Source organism: Sceloporus occidentalis, unplaced genomic scaffold, assembly GCF_023333645.1.
Source record: "Sceloporus occidentalis isolate IW3139 unplaced genomic scaffold, rSceOcc1.0.p SCAF_2, whole genome shotgun sequence".
Taxonomy (NCBI): domain Eukaryota; kingdom Metazoa; phylum Chordata; class Lepidosauria; order Squamata; family Phrynosomatidae; genus Sceloporus; species Sceloporus occidentalis.
In genome coordinates, this window is record NW_028316982.1 from 79,916,633 (window position 1) to 79,934,303 (window position 17,671).

At 39.3% G+C, this 17,671-nt stretch overlaps 1 protein-coding gene across 4 annotated transcripts in view; it reads left to right on the top strand.

The window, feature by feature from the left end:
- The window catches only part of LHPP (phospholysine phosphohistidine inorganic pyrophosphate phosphatase), a 203,808-nt gene that overhangs the window by 14,386 nt on the left and 171,751 nt on the right, over positions 1-17,671 (top strand). For all 4 annotated transcript variants that reach the window (XR_016280072.1, XM_089510105.1, XM_089510104.1 and 1 more), the window contains exons 2-3: positions 11,325-11,512; positions 16,723-16,876. Coding sequence is in view for 3 of the 4 variants with exons in the window: in XM_089510105.1 (XP_089366231.1) it covers positions 11,325-11,512; positions 16,723-16,876 (342 nt within the window). In the remaining variant the exon portion in view is untranslated. The remainder of the gene's footprint in view (positions 1-11,324; positions 11,513-16,722; positions 16,877-17,671) is intronic.

Here is a 17,671-nt window from a genome sequence, read left to right on the forward strand (position 1 = left end):
TACGTATTGAGAGTTTGTTCTTGTTGTGTGTCTTCAAGTAATTTCTGACTTATGGCAGCCTTAAAGTGAACCAGCGTGGTGTAGTGGTTTGAGTGTTGAACTACAACTCTGGAGACCAAGGTCTGATTTCCAGCTTGCCTATAAAATCCACTGGGTGACCTTGGGCAAGTCACATACTCTCAGCCTCAGGCAGTGGCAAACCTCCTCTGAACAAATTGTGCCAAGAAGACCCCATGACAGGTTGGCCTTAGGGTCACCATAAGTCAGAAGTAACTTGAAGGAACACAACAACAACAAGGTGAACCTATCACGCGTTTTTCTAGGCAAGATTTGTTCAGCGTTGGTTTGCCTTTGGCTTCCGTGCTGCAAATAGTCTTAAGCTGTAGATTGCTCTGTTACTTGGAATAAACAAATGAAGCTGTCATAGTCCATGTTGCATTTGTGCTCAGTTGGTAACTGACACAATTCACATACAAGGATGGAGTTGCAGAGGCCTTGGAGGTCATTTGTTCCAAGCCACTGCTGCATGCAAGATGGCCACAGGCAAGGCATTCCTCTTTACCCCAACAGAAGTACTGTACAGTACACTTAGTGTAAAGACTTTTTTGCCTAATCCATGTAGCATATGCTAGGATTTCTGTGTGAAAACTGACAGTAGCTCATAATTCCTCTTCCTCCCCCCCCCCCAGTCTAATTGCAAAACAATGTACCTTGGAAGGTAAACCCTATGGTGTCTAATATTCTAGTCCCAAAAGAAATGAACATGGCATACTGTCTCTAGCGAGTTTCCAGGATTGTAGTATTTGGAATTTCTTTGTAGCTTTGAAAATGGAAGACAGCTGGATGAGCTATCCACTTTACTTCCTGTTACAAAGCATTAGCTAAGCAATTATTAAAATGAGGCAAAGAATTGCTTCCTTTCTGTTAGTCTCAAGTTAATTGTTTACCAACAGATGCTCTTTAAATACAAAGTATAATAATGATTTCACAGTGGAAGTGTTGTATTGGATTTGATTGGCTTTTATAGATGATAATTAGTGACTTCAAAGGCAAACAGTTAACTATCCATCAGTATTAAACAAAGGCTAGTGTAATATGATTACCAGGTTATATTGCCCATAAAAATGTTGTGATTAAGGCAGCTCAGTATAGTAGTAATGGAAAATAAATTTATTTCCTGGGCTGTTCCTGCTAATTAAATAATAGTTGAACTACCAAGGTTCATAGGTGTCTTTGGGCTAAACACAGGCAAGGAAGGAATGGCTTTACAGCTGTATACCTATAAAGATAAGCTTTTTCATGCAATTTCAATTTACAATTAAATCCCCTTTCAGAAAGATCAGAGAGCTAGTTGGTGAACTTTTAAGCACTGGGTTGCAGTTAATAGATAATAAACCCTGAGGCTACTGTTTTATGCTTTGGGTGAGAACAATAGAAGTGAGGACCCAGTATTGTTAGACGGAAAGTTTTGCAAGTTAGTCAAAGCTGAATACATTTTCAGATTGCTGCTGGTTGCACGGCTGTTAAGACATGCTGCTTGTAGAATTCCTTTCTAACTTTTGTTGCCTGACTTTTCCTTTCTGTCTCTGTAATGTTGGACTGCCTCCTATGGTATTCGTTAATAGTACAGGTTGGGTCTCCCATATCTGAAGTGTTTGGGTCCAGAGTTGTTTTGGATTTTGGATTTTTTTAAAATATATTTTTGCATATATGCACATAATGAGTTATTTTGGAGACAGAACCCATGTCTAAATATAAAAGGCATTTATGTTTCATATACATCTTTTATGTGTAGCCTGAAGGTAATTTTATATAATATTTTTACTAACTTTGTGCATGAAACAAAGTCTGTGTACACTGAACCATCAGAAAGCAAAGGTCTCACTATCTCAGCCACCCATGAAAAAAGTTTTGGTTTTTGGAATATTTCCGATTTCAGAATTCTAGATAAGAGAGTCTTATTCTGTACCATTTGTACTGGATACAATTCCCAGAGGCCCCCAGCCTGCATGGCTAGTGGCAGTTTCCTCCCTGTTCTAGTGATTGCAGTGTGTAAGCCAGAGATGTGACACGGACTTTTGTCATTTTTTTTCTGTGGAAATTTTCCCACACACATATATTTTTATCCATAGTTTTTTGTTTTGTTTGTTTGTTTGTTTGTTTTGGCCTGTTGTACTGTGATCATTCATGTTAGATGGGCCAAATATACAATGTGAACTTTATTCTTCTAAGGAGGCAAGCATTGATGCAGCTTAGTACTGAGAAGAATAGCCTACCAAATGAATGAACTGGAAAGCTTGTTTCTGTTTTGCACAGTCTCTTGCTTCTCAGTCAGTCACAAGGCCAAGGAATCAAGACAAAATGTGGTAAGTTGCCTGTGCCCACAGACTCAGCTCCATTCTCTAGTGGAACAGAATGATCAACTAGTTGCACTGGATCAGATTATTCTCATCTGGAAATGGGACTAATAAATAGTGCAGAGAATGAGTAAGTAAAGCTGAAGTTATACTGTTGCACTCTAGAAAAAGAATGATCTGGAAGCTGTCTTCACTACAGAAATAATTCAGTTTAACACCACTAACTGCCAGGTGGGCTGCCATGATCCTGCTGCCGCCATACAGCAACCAGACGATGCCACTTCCTGCTTCCAGCATCGCAAAAAAGAAGCCGCTCTAGGCGGCTCATTTTTTGCAGCGTGTCAGTGCTGAAGCACAGACACGGGGCAAAGATCAGCAGCACGGAGCCATCCATCTGTACTGCCCCTGAGATAGCCTTGGGATGGTCCAGCAATCCTCATTCTGTAACTTCTGCCTTTGCTCATCTACTGCTGTCCATTTTGTATGCTTGGTGGACATTTTTTTCAGGCCCCTTAACATACTGCCTTACTCTGGGATGACATAATTTTATCATGTCACAGGGGGTGCATCTATACTGTAGAAATAATGTAGTTTGACAATACTTTAATTGCCATGGTTCCATCCTACAGAATCCTGGGATGTGTAGTTTTGTGAGACACCAGCACTCTTTTTCAGAGACAGCTACAGACCTTTTAAAAATACAGACTCCAGAATTCCTTAGGTTGGAGCTACAGCCCTTAAGGTGGTGTCAAACTGCATTATATCTACAGTGTAGATGCACCCAAGGTGTAGCTGTGATACCACATGGACTGTCATCATGTCTCCATGCTGCAGGATCCTGAGATTTTTAGTTTGGTGAGGTGCTTAGAACTGCAGGAGAGCTTTAGCCCATTTCCCTGAGCTTTAGCACCAGAGTCCACTAAGCAGAGATTCTAAGTACCTTGCAAAACTATAAACTTCAGGATTTTGTAAGATGGATCCTTGGCACTTAAAAAGGTTACCAAACTATTCTAACTGTATTGATATACCCAGTGCTGAAACATCTCCATGTTATCTCTTCAATGTTCTTTTCTTGTTCTTGAAACTGCATGTGACTTTTATTAACTGGAAACCTTTAGTTGTTCAGTGGTACAGGCCATGCTCATTAAAAATTACCCTCTTAGTTGCCCCAGTTTTCTGTCCTATGTAGTAAAATTGACTTCTTGTACTTGTACTACACACATGCTCAACCCAGCTCATCATCTTTGCTCCAAATTTCTGTGTTGGCCTATCTGCTGTTTGCCTTGACCCTTTTCCCTTTCTGCTGCTTTTGGCTTTTCCTTGCTATTAAAAATGGGTAAATAAGAGAGAGGTTAAAGAAGTTGAAGAAAGTTGAGGAGGGCATTGCCACTGAACATAAACAAAGATAACTTAATAGGCTTTGATAAAAGAGCCAAAATAATAATAAAGAGAAAGAAATAGAAGATTAAAGATTAAAGGTAAAGTAAAGGATGGTGGAATGAGGATGCTGAAGTACTATTCAAGAGATATTAAAGACCAATCTAAACAAATTTCTACTGTTACAACTCAGCATCTATTTGCTTGTCTTAATGTAGAAACAAGAGTGTTCAGAATCTAAAGAAACTTTCAAATACCCTGGCCCTATACAGACAGCCAAAATAAAGCTGCTTCGAGTCACTTTGGAGGTATGGTGTTTCAATGATGCATGCATCCTAAGAGTCTGGAAGCTGCACCAAAGCTGCACTCCAGTCCTTAGGACTGGAACATGGCTTTGGTGTGGCTTCTGGACTCTTAGGATGCATGTATCATTTAAACAGCATACCTCCAAAGTGACTCAAAGCAGCTTTATTTTGGCTGTCTGTAACAGGCCCCTGTTTCAGGTATTTCAGTACCCTCCTTTATTTATTTGTATATTTATTTGTTTACAGGGTGCCGCCATTATCACGCCGCAGGTACGTGCTAGGGTTGTGGGGAATCTGTAAAGGCAACCCTAGCACGTATCAAGGCCAGTGCAAAGTGCTGGTCTGGAAAGCGCCTCTGTTACTTTTTTATTGTAATATGTAAGATGTACTTGATATTCCTAAAACTTTGATTTGGGAGTCGTTTCCCCATTTTTTGTATGGTTTCTTGTGAAAAGGAACCAATAAACTGTCTCTGAATATTCCTTGCCTAAGGAAACCTTATGAAATTCATGGGGTTGCATAAGTCCACAGGTGACTTGGAGGTACATACAAACACACACAATTTTGAAAAAGCACTTGAACAGTAGTAGCACAGCACTGATACTTTGCTTTCAAAGCAATGTGTGACAAGCAACAATGAATGTGTTACTTGGTGGGGAAGATAAGTAACAGCAAATATTTCCTGTAAAGTAAAATAACATTCCAAGTTCTAGCAGTTTGTACTTGACAGGTGCTTCTGGTTTAACATTCTGCCCGTTTGCCATGTCAGTCACATTTCTGCCAGCCTGCTATTTATATGAAGTTTGAGGAATGCTGAGCCACACACAGCATTTGCAAAGCATACTGAACCCTTAGCTCCTGTAATGTCTGATCTGGAAGAGTTATTTCTTCAAAGTTCAGACTCTTAAATCCTCATTCACTGCCTGTGAAAAGTGGAGTGCAGCAGAATTTAGGGGTTATTCAGACAGTCAAAATAATCCAGGTAGAATCTGAGTTGAATCTTAGTTGTTCACAAGCATTTTGAATGCATCCAATTAAGTTTGGGGGCGGCTACCAAAAACCCTACTTAACCAGGTATAATAAATGTTGTTCTCCCCCCTTTTTTTCTAAAAGATTTGCATTCTTGACTGTGTAAATAACCAACACAAACAGACCCAGGATAAACCGGGATAAAACTCTGCATGCCTTTAATGTGCTTTGAGTACATTCACATCATTGACTCCATCTTTTATTTGAGTGTTGACATCAGGACTGGGGAATAGGAGTAAGGAATAAGGAGTAAAGGAGTAAGAGGTTTTTACAGGAGTAGGAGTAAGAGTAACATTAAGAAAAAACATCTTACTCCAGAGTAGGACAAGGTCCCCAAAATCACCACTACTCCCCAGCCCTGGTTGACACATGTGAGCAATAGAACTTCCAGAGATGTGGTTCTGTAGCATGAACAACAAACTAGGAGTGTGTGAATGAGATTATTTGCATAGTTGCACTAAAAGCAATGTTGTGTGAATGACCCCTTAGAAAGCCCTGGCCTAAAGACATAATGCTGAAGTCACCTGGCTCAGGCTCAACCACGGCATAGCAGTGGCAACTGTGTCTTCAACTTCTGTCTCCTCTTATATACTTTGATTTTCTTCCTGACTTCCTGATTCATGACAAACCAGTGCTTACTGTGATATTTGAATTAGGAAACTGTAATTTTTTCAAAGCACAACTTGTCTCTAAACTAGGATTAGAAGTGGTAGTTTGAATGGACTTTCCAATTTTAGGTTTAAAAAAAATCAGTCATAGTTTGCTATGAACCAATGAGGGAGAGAATTGGAAACCCTCAAGGGAAGGGGGGGGGGGGGGGAGGCAGTAGCTGCAAATCTAGGGTATAGTCTTGTCCACATCTGAAAAGGGATAACACCCCAAATCCCATAAACTGATGCTGTTATCTCCAAATAGGATAATCAAACCTAATCCAAGGCAAACAAATCCATCACTTCTCAGCCAAACCTTAGTTATTTGACCTCATTATGTGTTTCCCAAAGATGCCTGGATCTTAAATCATGCATTTTCGTTGCATTTCAGGCTGCTAGTGTGTTTGTTGCAATGTCTTAAATGGAAGATAATAGGGCTTAGAAAATGTTCTGAAGGTGCCAGACGTAACTCTGCATGTTAGACTTTGTTCATCTTGGTGAATAAGTGAGACCCCTTGTATCTCACTCTGAACTTCTTAGGGGAATGATAAATAAAACAATAAAAAGTTATTTTTTTTAATCAGGGAAAAATGAATTAATGAAGGAGAACATCTACAGATGTGAATTGATAATGGTTTGTATATCTGCTTGTATATTTGTGTATAAATCACAAATTTCACAGTTTCCCATGTTCTCTGTAAGTCATAATGTAGTACTTGTGTCATTCCTGTGCTTCCTCTTGTTGTGAATTGAAGATATAGGAGATATATGAAAATATTTTTAATTTCAGCAAGGAGCTGTCTCTTGTGCTGTACCAGTTCTTTGAACTGACCTTTACCTCATTCTGACAGAACAGGACAAGAGTCTGAGTGACAATGTCCCACAATGCAATTACTGTGCGTCAGATGAGCTGGTCCCTTACAAATCACCTCGAACTTTACACATCTGCTGGCTGTCAGCATCTGCCAGGTTCATTCACCCGAAAATAATGAAAAAAACCTCTCATTATTGTGCCATAACAGGTAAAGTGTTAGGACAATTATTGGACATCCTGAGTGACCTTGTATAGTCTTAGCCAACTGCCCTTGCCAACGTATTTTTGGGGTCAGCCTATGGGTATGTAAAATGTAACCCCTCCTTCTCCTCTCCCTATTTTTAGATGACACAAAGGTTGTGACATGAGTTGGACATGGGGAGGCAGGAGGCGAAATCAAGGGATCATGTCAAAGCACCATTACTTTCTAAATTGTTGCTGCTGTTCCTTCTGGGGAAAAACAGAATGAAGAAAAGATTCAAACACATGAACTGAGGAGAGTCCACCTGCAAATCTAAAAGCTTCAGTATCTGAAGTTGTATTGCAGCGAAGCATGCCTTAGTGCATTTCCTTGGCTCCCATTTGTTTTCATAGACATATACATGTTTAGGTCTGTTCTTCGTCCTGTTGCTTTTTGCAGATTCGCTGGTATATTTACTTGTGGGTATGTACTGTAGCCTTTTCTTTGAAGTGAAATGCTACAGCATGAGTGCATAACTTTATTGGCTGCCAGGGCCTCATTGGTGTTGGCAAGATCCATATATAAACTTTACAATGTTTGTCTGGATTTATGGATAAGTGATCCAGCTTGCTATTTCATTTTCCACTGGACAGTATAGGAGCTTGGAGGAGCAAACAGATAATGGCTTACTCTAACTGAATGCTGAGTTGTTATTCAGTCTTATTTTTCCAGAAGGCCAATTTTGAAAGGATTATTCTCCCTAAATAGATTTTCTACCTGAACTGGAGCAGGTAGATTTATCCAGTCCTGTGGAAATAGCATGCTAGAATTAATTTGGTAATATAATACATGGGGACAAGGGCACATTTAAGTGTGAAATTACCAATGGGAACATAGGAGGCTTGCTCTAACTCTCAGGATTATTCTTGAATCATTGGGGCTTAATCCTGAAGTCTGATTTACTGCCATGGTTTGGTCCTGAAGCTGGTGGTAAGGTAATAAAGAAAAATGTGTTATTGAAGTAGATTCCTGAAGCCACCCAGTGACTGTAATTAGAAATACAGGAATGCAATGCCCTGTTCCTTTCCATTTTGGTTCTCTGTATATTTCTGTGCTTGTGCTTGCTGAGAGTGATTTTGTTCCTTCAAAGTGAGAGAGAAGGAAAAGCTGGTGATCTTCGGAATGTGTTGATGGCAAAGCTGATGCTCCATGTGTGCTCAATGTCTTTGTTCTAACCATTTCCCCATATCTTAATTCCAAATTATTTTCTGGAAAAATTCTTAGGTTGCATTTGGACGACAGCTTTTTCAGCCATGGAGAGTACCAATCAAACAGGAAATGAACAGCAGAGCACCTCAGGGAATATGTACTCACTAGATTATGAGTTTGGCTCAGTGTTGCCATTTTGTCTGTCAGCTATGTCTTCCTTACCCAGAGATGGGCTAATCCCCATCATATAGGGTTATCATACTGGTATAACACATTCTAGCTAAACCTTCTACCTGGAATTGCTGATTATACCTTTAATCTGAATTAAAGTATTGCTGTATTTAAGGTCAGGTGTACCATTAGAAAAAGGGAAGCATCTTGTTGGTCAGGAAAACACACACACACAAATTAGTTGCTTATTTTTATTGTATTTTTACTTCCAGGGAGAGTCACTTCTGAATGGGTGTCAAAAGAACTTGGCTAGCCTTTGTGGGCAGGGCACTATTTGCTGTTCTATCTCAGATATAAAAAGTTTTTTTGGTTGGCCCTGGCTGCCTCTAAAACAGCCCATGAAGGGGCCTTCATATGTACATACAACTTGATTTGTTTGGTCCAGATTACTATGCACTGACCTTTTAAGTAAGCAAAATAGTGAAAGGTCTGGAACCCATGGCCTGTGAGGAGTGCCTTAGGGAGCTGCGTATGTTTAGTCTGGGGAAGAGAAGGTTAAGAGGTGACATGACAGCCATGTTTAAATATTTGAAGAGATGTCTTGTTGAGGATGGAGCAAGCTTGGTTTCCACTGTTCCGCGACTAGCATGTAGAGCAATGGATTCAAAGTGCAAGAAAAAAGATTCTACCTAAACATTAGGAATGACTCTCTGATGATAAGAGCTGTTCAAGAGTGGAAATGCTGCCTTGGAGTCTGGTGGAGTATTCTTCTTTGGAGGTTTTTAAACAGGTTGGATGGTCAGGAATGCTTTTTTGTATATTCCTGCAAGGCAGGGGGTTGGACTGGATGGCATTTGTGGTCTCTTCCAACTCTGTGATTCTGTGCTTCTATGAATAGCATCCAAATAAATGATCAAATGACTGTTCAATTCAGTAATGCCCTACAATCGTTATTCCCAAGGTATGGCCATTTATGTTTTAAGTAAGATTTTTATACCATATAAGTATTTGTAGAGTCCTTGCTAAATATAGAATGCATTATTTCTATACACTAAACTATATTTGGAATAACAGATGTGAAGTGTTGTCATTTAACTGTCACACCAATTGTTCATTGTTCTGAGAAGGTCACATCATAATTCATTAACAATAATTATTCCCTGGGTACATTCTGCACTTCTTTACTCAATTGCTTCATTAGCTCCTGAATGATTCTCACATTCATTGCTCCAATCAATGAAGATATATTTATAATATACAAGTGGATGCTATTAGTTACAATTTATTAACTGCTTAATTTAAAATAAAAAAGCTCTCTTTATGAAGGGCAATTAACCACTAAGTGTAATTGATAATTCACATACCTGTGATTAGGAAAGACAAATAATAGAAAAAGAATGAATTTGCAGACAACATCTTTGGATATTTTAAATGGTCATAAGCTGTTTCCCCCCATTTTAGAGCACTGCCTTTGATGGATATATTTAGTCTGGCTTGATCTGATATTTCTGTATGCCATACTATAAAAACAAAGCAAACTTTTTTCCCCCCAAACCAGAGTTCTTAGGGTTTTTTAATCTCTGAAATGAGATGGGCAGTACAGAAATGTAACACTGTAAATGACATACAATAAACAAAGATATGCCAAATCTGACATACAACATGGCCCTATTACTCCAAATTAAGCCTCACTGCACTGAGCTGAACATATTTTCAGATAAATATGTGTGACATTGCATCTTCAGTTTCTGTATTGTGACTTGAATTCGCATGTTCTTTTTGAACTTTCACTGGACTTTACTGCTAAAAATTGCAGTTGTATGGTAATAGATCAGGATTAGAAAACCTATGTATCCCCAGCTGTTGTTGGACTTCAGCTTCCACCAGTCCTAGCCAGCAAATTCAGTGGCAAAGCACAATGGGAGTTGGATTCAGCAACATCTGGAAAACCACAGGCTCTTATTTTCTGTCATAGATGGAACTAGAAAGTTACATGTTTCGGATTAGTATAACACATGGCTGGTTGGTTGCAGTGTGCTAGCATCCCACAACACTAAGAATGTTGCTTTATGCCCAGAACTCCCAAGGACACAGTAAATAATGTATATTTAAAAAGAGTGTAAAAGACTGAAAAGTCTCTGAGTCTTCAAGATAGAGAGGGCAAAGTGGGAACATGGGCACGGTACAGGCCGCCCAAAAAGGGTGGCCTGCTGGTGGCCTAATTCCCTCTGAAGGGAACCTGCAGCCGCCAAACTGTGTGGCTTCCCTCCGGAGGAAAAAGAACTCGGAAAAAACGGGTTCTTTTAGTGCCACAGGGCAGATGTAACAAGTGTGCCAATGGTGCACTCATTATGTATGCAATGCACGGCAATGTGCAGACGCCATGCGTTGCTTACATCACAATAGTGGCACCCGTATGGACGGGACACTGACATTATAGCGCTGCCACACCATGTTAGGGTTAGCGACCGTGCGGTTGCTGCGTGGTCCCTAACCCTAAAATAGGCACCAGCATGGCACATTTGGACCGTCTGTTTTGGCCCATGATTTGCATTCAGTGATGTCAGATCTCTGAATATGAATTCTAATTGTTCAGTCTTCAGCTTAGTTTGCAATATATTGTACCAATTCAAATTTTATTGAAAACTAATGATGTTTGAGTAATTGAAAAACATTTAATGCTATTAATAAAAGATACAGAATTTTAAAAAGTTTTGTATTATACCTTGTGATTTGGTATGATATTAAACTTAATAATCATAGTGCATGGATTTGAATGGTGAATTGATTCATTGAATTGTAATATGCTTGTGGCAGTCAGCCTGCATGTATATATATTTCCATGCTGGTTAGCTACTCATTATTCTGCTTCTGTCAGCAGAAGAAAGAAATTCCCTTTCTCTTCTACACTCCCATGGACACTCAAAAACCTATCCTGGAGGGTTGGGAAATCCATCCAGATCAAGTCTGGGTAAAGGAGAGGAGAGGAAAGTCCTACTGCATTTGTAGATATCCTTTAGTGGAATGCTGGATTTAGGTCAGATTTTAAAATTTTATAATAACTAATACATTTTCACAATTGGAATCTTTGCATCTGATGTCTAACAGCGCCCTCTGACCTAGCTCTTCTTTTACATGTGTTAGCAGCCATATGCTTTGACAGAATGGTTCCTTTAAATCATGATTTCTAAAGCTGACTAATTTTAAGGTCTCCTCATTTTGCTCTGACAGGATCAAGGCATCTGGTCTGAAGCTGCGATTCTGCACCAATGAAACTCAAGCTACTCGAGAAAAGTTTGTAGAAAAGTTGCGGCGTTTGGGCTTTGACATTGTAGTGAATGAAGTCACTGCTCCAGCACCAGCAGCCTGCCGAATTCTGAAAGAACGTCGCCTGAGGCCACACCTCCTTGTCCATGATGGTCTGTTAGTTTTTAATGCTACATATACATTTATTATCAAATATGGGATAAAGGGGTAATCTGAACATACTGCATTCTATCATCTTAATGGAGAATGAAGGCATTTCAAAAACCACTGAATATAACAGAAAACAGAAATGTGGGCCAGTTTTATGCCATCCTCCATAAGGACAATGTGGTCAACATGTTTTCAGATCACAGTAGTGCTGTTTTTCCATTCTCATTGCCTTCTCCAGATGGGTGGGACTATGATGCTCATGAGCTCTAGCCAACAGGCAGCAACCTATCTGTACAGCATTAGGTTAGTGAAGTCTGATTTAGGGTATTGAGAAGAAAACAAACTTAATCCAAAAATGTGCTTCTGCAAGAGCTTTCTGCCATTTTTTATGGATAGGTGAGGACTACGGTTCTCAGGTCTCAGAGTCTGGACCCTCCTTTCTTCTCCTTAGTCTAAGGAAGATAAATCTCAGGATGAGCATGTTGTCTTGAAAATACATGGACATCATGAAGAGTTGGTGTTTATTGCACTGCCCTTTTTTCTGAGCCAGGCATGGCTGAAACTTTTTATTGCACTCCTCGGTGCCCAGGCAGGAAGCATCCCATACCCAATCCACAACAGGTACAGAAGCCTCCTGCCTGGGCATGGAGGAATGGGATAAAACCTGTGTTTAAAAGATTTCAGCCCACACATGGCTGGGGAAAAGAGCAACGCGATAAACACCATTGTCCCCAGGTCTCATGGCCATGAAATCTATGGGATAATCCTGACCCAGCAACCTTCGTGGGAACAGGTATAGCAGACTGTCAGATTTCATACTTGTCTTTCATAAGTGTTGGCAAGATTAGCAGTGGTAGCCGCTTTTCTTTCACATATAGAGATCCTTTGTATGAATGGTTTCTTAAACAAGGTATAGCAGTGAAGATGGACCATCAAGGTAAACATTTAAATGAGTCCAATTAGTCCTGAAATAAGAATGCATCCCTTTTGCTTTATGAAATATCACAATAATGTACACTAATATCAAACTTCATCCCCAAATGAATTCACTTGGCAAGATGAGTGTTTTTGGTTGGGATAGAGAACCTATGGCCTTCTGGGTGTTTTAAACGACAATGTCCACAGGCTCTTAACACTGGCCATGCTGAGCAAGCTTATCGGTAGGCTGGGTGCGCAGATACATTGTCTATTCCAATGCCAGAGATTTCTGAGATGCCTGCTATTTCCTTCTGTGTTGTAATTTTTCTGGTTTTTCACTGTAACATTTTAATTCCTCCCAAAATCATTGCATAGAGCAGTGTAACAGTTGTTGCCTTATGGAGAACCTTCTTCCTCCTCAATTTCCCTGCCTGTATTTGAAGCTCAATATAGCCTTATCTTTATACCTGCAGTATGATTTTCTTTTCTTTTTCTTCACACTAGCCCATTGCCTGTCCTGCATTTCAGGTCCTAGACATGTCTGTCTCTTATCTCCTTTGCCCATGATATTTCAAGAACTAGCTTTCCCAAGTCTAAGAGTTTGTTGTGACCTGTCCTCTCTGTGTTGAATTCTTTTGCAAATCCAGTCCAGCCAAGCCTCTTTCTTAGCTATGTGTCCACCCACAGTAAGGGATAGCTGATCACTTTGCTAACATGAAAATCCCTAAAGATTGAGGTCTGAGGGCCTCAGCTGGACTGCTAACAGTCAGGTGCATCTGGTCCATCAAGCTGCAAATGAAAGACTCAATTGATTTAGTTCGAGAGATTTAAACAAAAACACATGGTTGTATTTGGTGCTCATTACATTAATCCTTCACATCACGTAAATTGGTTAGGTTTAACCAGGGTGTGTGTACAATGTTGTTTAAAATAAATCCATCCTTTCAAGTTTAACAATAACAACTCTGATTTCTGAATAGATAGAAATGTTCAAGCCTTTATGGATATGTGTCCCTCAGAGAAACAGAGATTTAATTAGGGTGATGGTAAGAAGATATGTAGGAATATACCCTACAGAATCTGCACATTAAAATAGAAACTTGAAGGAAGAAACATTATCAAATTCAGGCAAAAGAAAATGAGTGGGAAGTCAAATAAAAGAGGCAGTGGCTCAAAATGATGCTAAAAATGTGGTATGAAGGGGAGAAATAAGTTGTGAATATGAATGGCCCAGTTCAGAAAACCACTCAAGTCTGTGAATTGGCATAGTGATAGAGCTCATATTAGTTTCATTATATGTCAGATTTGGTGTGAAGATCCTGGCAGACCCTGGCTTGGTTTCCTGGTCTGCTAACCATTATTAAGCCAGTGTTTCCTATTGTTGACATAATGTGGAGCACAGGCTTTGTGGAAACTGAGATATTTGTGCTGAAGCTGGTGCATGACGGAAGGAATGAGTGGAAAGTCAAGAAGCTAAATACAAACCAAGGTGCTTTGTGTAACACAGAGAGAAGAGGGGTGAGAGGAGAGTGCTGATTCCTGATGCCCACATCCAGCTTTTATAACCCAAGGTTTACAAAACCTTCAGTGATTATTCAAAATGTGTCACCTTTTTATTTACCATGAAGTCAATTCCAATGTATAATGATCCTATAAATGAGAAGTCTTCAAGATCCCTGGTCGTCAAATGTTCTGCCTTGCTCAACCAAGGTCTTTCAAACTCCGGGCTATGACTTCCTTGACCGAATCACTCCACCTGTAGTGTAGTCTTCCTCTTTTCTTAAAATGTGGCACTAGCTTCTTGATATTGCCAAAGTGTAAGAGGAGAATGAAATTAATATTAATACAGTTCATTATTCTGCTCCAAATATGCTCTTGGATAGTAGCTTTAACTTTTATATGTTGCTGTTGTGTGCCTTCTGACTTATGATGATCCTAAGGCACACCTAATATGGGGTTTTCTGGGGATGGGAAAGTGTTACTCGCCCAAGGTCACTCATTGGGTTTCCATAGCTGAGCATGGATTCGAATCCTGATCTCCTAATCCGACACTAAAACCATTAGACCACACTTGCTCTCAACTTCTGTATATCTAAAAAGAGGGCCATGAACATCAAATAGAAGTTTAAATTGTACACCCATCTCATCTATGAGCTCTACAGAGGTTTGCCCTGCCTCTAGCCACAAAGTTACATGAGGCAGACTCCAGTTGGAACTCCAGTTATGAACCTTAAAAATCTAGTGTATACAATTTCAAAAGGGATAATGTTTGTCGTAAGCACATAGCAGAACCTCATACAGAATCTGAATTATAAATTTACCTGTGAACACCTGCACAGTTGATGAGATATATTGCCCAACTTTGAATATATTTTTTAAAGAAAAGCAGTACCTTTGCACATGCTTATTTTGGTGATTGATTCCAAGCACAAGTTTCTCACAATAACTGATCTGGTGTATTTTATGTATTCATGACACCTGAATCCATGGGCATACTGTGTTCTCTAATAAAATGTTTTCTACTTTCAGCATTATTGTTGATCCTCTTCCATCCTGTGTCCTTTTTTCCAAGTACCCACAAGGCCACATTTTCAGATATGTCAATTTATCTTGAAAATCCAAAGCATCACTTTTGGGAAAACAGTGATATATACTTTTGCTCTTAAGTTGTGTCCCTGGACATAACTAAAGTGCTGAACTGCACATTTGTGGTGTCAAGTTGATTTCAAATGTCTGCTTGCCACGTTGCAGGTACATTTGCTTGGTTTCCCAACAATCAAGTGTCTACATTTTGAGATGCCCTGTAGCTTATGACCTGACCTGAAATCGTGGCACACTAGCAAAGAAACACTCGGTGGGGGAAGGTTGCATTGCATGGGCATAAAACATCATTTTACTACAGCTTGAGAATTTTATCATCACACTTAGATTGTCTGAAAAGAGAGCCTTGTGCAAAGTCCCCAAAATGATATGCTGCAACTTGCTGTTGGGATATGAGGTATTGGTTGTCTTGGATTTTTAATTGTCCTTTCTTGTGTTCTTCCATTATATTTTGTGATTTAAAAAAGAGTCAGATCTACAACAATTATTCCTGTGTAAACTGTACACAATGCCAGTTAGCAATACCGATCTTTAGGATATTCACTTGCATGATATCTCTCTTTCTGTTTTCTGCTTCCTTTTCTTGTAGCAGTCATAATTCTGTGCCCACTAAGCACATGGTCCCCCCCCCCAACTTTAATATTTTATTTTTAAGAAACATTTTTCCTTCATCAAAAGTTTGTGTCCCTTACCCCAAGCCGGCTGATAACTAATGTCAATAAGATGCTGCTACTTTGGCTACATAAGATTAACTGGTTGAGAATGGAATTCTCTGTGGATATATGAAATAGAATAATTTGGCCTTTTTTTCTTTTTTCTCTCAAGGCTTTCCCCAAAATACAAGAGAATTTGAATAGCAGTTGGAATGTATAACTCTATGAAGGATAGGATTAATGCAGTCCAATCAGTTTGCATCCATTTATCAAAATGAAGGATCAAATGTATGATTGCTTGAAAGCTTGTAATACAGTTATACGTACTGTAGTTAATGCGGTTGATACCTTCTAGGGCATTACTTCTTTAACAAAAAAATTGGTACCAAGGGCAAAAATAGCATGAAAAGAATACGTATAGGTTCCTACATCACAAAAAAGAAGAGCAGTTACACGTCTTTCTGCAAACACTTTGTTCAGAACTAACAATATGCATGTGTGAAATGAAACAACCAGTTTAGGTAAACCTTGCATAAGTAAACAAAAACATCTTGAACCTTGTGGAGACTATTTGAAGGCTTCTGAATGCCAAAATATATCAAGGGATGACTTTTTTTTAACAACCTCCTTTCTTACGATTTTCATTTTAGTGGCCAAATCTATGGGTTTGTTTGTTTTTAACATATTGGGGGCTAGCTGGTTTATCTGCTGTCCCCTTCCTCTGTATTTTGCTGTTCATGCATACTCAGTAACAGATTTTGGAGGAAGCTACTCTTTAACTGGCATGTTGTAGGGATTCAGATAGAGTAGAATCCCATTGTTTCCCAACACAAGTGTTATTTATTGCATTGTTGTAGACATCTTCTGCAATCCCATGTGAAAATCTGTGTTTCTGCAGCACCCCCTCACCATCATCCTAATCCTGATACTGCTAAGAAAAAACTCAGCTAGATAGAAGATGTGGAAACAAATATGTATAAAAAACCTTTCTAAAAGAAACTTTTTTAATTCAAATGTGCCTATATTTGGGATTTTTTTAGATGTTGTCTCTGAATTTGATGGCATTGATAAGGCAAACCCAAACTGTGTGGTGATCGGTGATGCAGCTGACAACTTTTCTTACAAAAATCTTAATGATGCCTTCAGAGTTCTCATTGGTCTGGAGAATCCAGTTCTGCTGTCTCTAGGAAAAGGGTAAGTTGAACCATTATACAGTTCTCCAAATACTGGAAATACAACCTACATGCCGCTGTAGGTTGACCAGCTTTGCTTGCTTCTCAACTTCCTTTCACTTCTTTTGCTAAATTTTGGTTGTTTCAGTTTTCTGACCTGTGTGTTCTTAAATTCACCCAAATGTTTTCAAGTAACAAATAAGATGCTATTATGTAACATGTTTGCTTTGGGGATAATGTAACTGTATAAGCATGTCTACATTACTGTAGACTCCTTGACAATAGCCTTCTTGTAACAATATATCAGTCCAGTATCCTGGAGTCCAGGAAAACAGTGTAAATGTTCACTTGTTTAGAAGTACAACATTGCACATTATGTGGGAAAGTACAGCTCTGAACTTTAAAATTTTAATTTTTAGATTCTAAATCCTATTGCTAGTCTCAGCTAGAGTAAACTCATTGATTCAGTTACTTCAGGGTAGGTCAGCACTTACATTAATTTCAGTAGTTCAAAGTATCAGATCTAATTGGGGTTAGCTATTGGATTTTGGCCAAGGGCTACAATTTCCAGAATCTTCCAACCTTTATTTTGGGGTGGGATTCCATTTAGCTCAGCATTAAACTATATATATAGCAGAAGATCATCGTTTGCATTCCTAGCACCACCAGTTAAAAGGAGGCAGGGCCTAAATGCCCTGAAGGCACCAGATCCCATGCGATCTTGGAAGCTAAGCAGGGTCAGCTCGGGTTAGTACTTGGATGGGAGACTGCCAATGGATACCATGTACTGTATTTCAGAGGATGGAACTAGTAAAAC